This window comes from Egretta garzetta, unplaced genomic scaffold (genome assembly GCF_000687185.1).
Source record: "Egretta garzetta isolate BGI_Z169 unplaced genomic scaffold, ASM68718v1 scaffold365, whole genome shotgun sequence".
In the NCBI taxonomy this organism is placed as follows: domain Eukaryota; kingdom Metazoa; phylum Chordata; class Aves; order Pelecaniformes; family Ardeidae; genus Egretta; species Egretta garzetta.
Window position 1 is genome coordinate 1,820,853 of NW_009259602.1, and position 3,502 is coordinate 1,824,354.

General features: G+C 50.1%; 1 protein-coding gene across 1 annotated transcript; it reads left to right on the plus strand.

The window, feature by feature from the left end:
- The first annotated feature begins 2,073 nt into the window (after positions 1 to 2,073).
- LOC104125925 (TLC domain-containing protein 5) lies at positions 2,074 to 3,233 on the plus strand. Its single transcript, XM_009638427.1, has 2 exons — positions 2,074 to 2,272; positions 2,695 to 3,233. Exons 1-2 carry the CDS (start codon positions 2,074 to 2,076, stop codon positions 3,231 to 3,233), a joined length of 738 nt encoding a protein of 245 aa, XP_009636722.1.
- Positions 3,234 to 3,502: the final 269 nt, after the last annotated feature.

Sequence of the window (3,502 nt, forward strand, 5' to 3'; positions counted from 1 at the left end):
TTAAAGGATAATGCCCTTCCCAGTGGGGGAGGAGGGACGGGGGGGACACATGACACACGGGACACGGGCATAATTCCCAGCACAGTATGTATTGTGTGTGCTAATGACAGATGTTCGACTTTGATGTGCAGTGGAAGGTAGCCCCTGTCTTTCTTTCCAGGGAATGGAGAAACATCTTCTTCCTTTGAGGTGTGGAGAACACCTCAAAATGTCTAAAAGGTCGTTCCTCTCCCTTCTATACCACACTTCTCCAGCTGGTCAATCCCTTTTGTCACATCAGAGTTCTTCCTGCCTTACCCACCCTGACTCTAAGTGCAGACAGACCTCAGGTACCAGGGATGTCAATGGAAATACCCGATCAGAGCAGTTAGTCACATCCTTACTTCATTCCCCCGTGTTCCCGAGGCCCATCATACCATAATGGTTTTGTTTACCCAGCCTCCGAAGTCGTTCCTGGTAATCCTTGCAACAGGCCAAAGAGGAAGGCTGGGCATTGCAACTCTGACTCCTCGTCACACGTAGTCCTTTTGGTGTTTCTCAGCCCTGGGTGTGAATCCAGCGTGCCGGTCAGCAGGTGCCGACAGGACCAGTGGTGCTTTTGCTATTACACAGCTGGAAACTGTGTCCCAGAGTGTGACTCAACTTCTTCTGATGCACTTCCCCAAATGCTCAGGAGTAACGAGACACATCTTATATTTCATGGGAAGGTATTATAAATATGAACGAAATGTAGATATTAGTGTTACGTATTTGGGGGGCTTTTAGCAACCAGAGCAGTGTCCTCCACAGATGTTTATGCACTGTAATTTTGTTCTGGCAGTGTGTCTTTTGGTTGTTTGACAGATTCTGTATTGCACAGTGAGTGAGGGAAGCTGTATAAAAGAAATACTGTTGAAAAAAATGTTTAAGGGCATAGCTTCTAATCCTTTTGTATCCAAAAGGGTCAGAGGTCTTGGTGCCAGAAGAGATGAAATGAAGTCTGCAGTTAGGAGAGCTAAGTGATTTCGCCTTGTCTCACTCCTCTCACACTGCAGAGGAGGGGGCATCCAGCGCCTTGCCCGGGGAGGTGCGGGGCTGGGGGCACCGGTGGAGTGCAGCCAGGGGTGGGGAAGGGACTGGCTGAGCGAGTGCTTAGCTGCTCCCCAAGGTGGTGGGCTGCCTTATCACCGTTTGCTGGGGGATGCTTTGTTCTAATCTGAGCTTTGTCCTCACATGCTTAGGAAGAAACTTGAACTATACCTTGTTGCCCTGGAAGTTTTCCTTGGGAGGACGAGGGGATTTTACAGCCCTTTTTTCCCAAACTGTCCGAGAAATGCATTAGTGCTAGAAGGTTAAAATTCAGTAGCAGGAGGAGATGGCAATGCCTTTGTGTTTCTCTTGACCCATTTGCAGTTGGTGTCACTGGTGCTGGGAAGATGGATCAGCGCACCTAGCAAGAGACTGTGTGGGTTTGGGGTTTTCTTGGGTTTTTGTTTCAGGAGAGGAGGAACCAAGCTAGGAAACAGCATGGAATGATGAATAGGTCAGGTGGGGCAACACAAGCAGACCACTCAAATGCAGATATGTAGGCAGGGAGCTAAAACGAAGGGGCAAGTGTAGCTCTAGATCAAACCCTTATTGCTGGATGTGGCTCTCCTCAGGCAGTGCAGATGAGCACTAACATATCCCAGCAGATCCTGCATCATAGGCTGAGTGGGGAAGTCCTCCGAGGTGCTTTACCAAGTCTTGGTGTGTTTTCTGTTCGACTAGGCTAGGAACTCACTGCCTTACCAGATCATTGCTTTCAGTGCGTCCTCCCACAGCTGAGGTGACGCTGGTGGGGGTCTGTGTGCTGGTGGCCACATGGTGAATCTGCCCTAGTTCTCAAGGATGTGCTTCTTTGATGTAGGCCTTTCCCCAGAGGAACTGCAGTTCTTCTGCAGAAAAAAAAAATGTTAGGAGCAAGCAAACACCATCAGAAAACCGTACACTCAGCGCTGGGGTGGTCATGGGTGAAATGCTGCACTGGGTTGTGCTAACACTGCTGAAGGCTGGACCTTCTGATGCGTTTTGTCTTTCTGTTCCTGTGACAGGATGCTGTTCCCCCTGCCTCTGCGGGTAGCCTGCAGTCTGCTTGCCTGGCTCTCTCTCTACGCTTGGTTCTGCCATCGCTGCAAGCATCGGGGTTATGAATGGAGCTGCAGGCTGGTCACACTGACCCATGGCATCCTCGCTACCTGTCTCTCTGCTTACATTGGCTTTATTGATGGTCCCTGGCCTTTGAGTCACCCAGGTAAGTAATGAAAGTTGTGGTCCCAAGTCCCCCGATGGGTGATGGCAGAAAGTAGGGTTCTCCTACCACCTCAGTATCCAGCCCACTTGAGGAATGATGATTGTACGGATATGTGAGCTGCTTTGTGATGGGAAGTGCTAGAGAAGTGGAGGGGCTGGTACTGTATTTTGCTAGTGTAATGGCCCTCCCCAGCTGCAATGTGGCAGAGTGCGTGATCACGTCGTGTGGCCATTACGTGTGTGCAGCTGTTAGACTAACAACTGTAGTATTGTGACTTGTCTGACTTGTCCAGCTGAGCTGTGATCGGTACAAGCTAATACCAGCCTGCCAGTGCTGAAGGTGAAATCTCCTTCCTTGTCTTGGATCCTGCCTGCTTGTTGCCTCCGTGCTTTAAAGCTCTGTCTGGTGTCTTTATGTTTCAGGATCACCAAACACAACTCTTCAGGTACACGTGCTGTGCCTTAGCTTGGGCTACTTCCTCTTCGACCTTTGTTGGTGTGTGTACTTCCAGACAGAGGGTGCCCTAATGCTCGCCCACCATCTGGTGAGCATCCTGGGCATTGCAGCGTCATTGGCACTTGGGGAGTCAGCTGCGGAGGTCAATGCCGTCATCTTTGGTAGTGAGATCACTAACCCGCTGCTGCAGGCCCGCTGGTTCCTGAAGGAGATGGGGTGTTACCACAGTTTCACAGGTGATGTGGTGGATTTCTTCTTCGTGGTCCTCTTCACTGGGGTGCGGATTGGAGTGGGGGCCTGGCTGATGTACTGTGAGCTTGCTTCTCCCAAACCCAGGTGGTACATTAAGCTGGGGGGTGTCATCATGTACGCTGTCTCCTGGGTTTTCATGGTCAGCATCTGTCGCTTCGCTAGGAGGAAAAGCATGAAGAAGTACCACGCTTGGAGGAGTCGGAGGAGTGATGAGTTGTACTTGAAAACTAATGGACATCTGAAAAACCACTGACTGAGTAGATGCTGAATAGAGACTTCCTCAAGTTCACAATCTGGCAAGAAGGGGATCGTGCCTGAAATGCCACTGTCGAGAGAGGAGCCAACACACGTTAGCAATTCTGGAGCCAAATTTATCCCTGGCATAACTCTATGGAAATCCATGGAGCTATGCCATGGGTGCATTGGATCTGCAGTGTTTGGCCTGGCAGAGGCTGGCTCAGTGTGTGTGTAAGCACACACCAAATGGTATGAGTGAAAGAAGGGCTAATTTTACAGATTAAA

What these genes read in the sequence shown, in the direction of transcription:
- LOC104125925 (XM_009638427.1), top strand. Translation starts at nt 2,074, where the DNA reads ATGCTGTTCCCCCTGCCTCTGCGGGTAGCCTGCAGTCTGCTTGCCTGG. An exon ending in CTGGCCTTTGAGTCACCCAG is followed by an intron (nt 2,273 to 2,694) that starts GTAAGTAATGAA and finishes TTTATGTTTCAG; the next exon opens with GATCACCAAACACAACTCTT.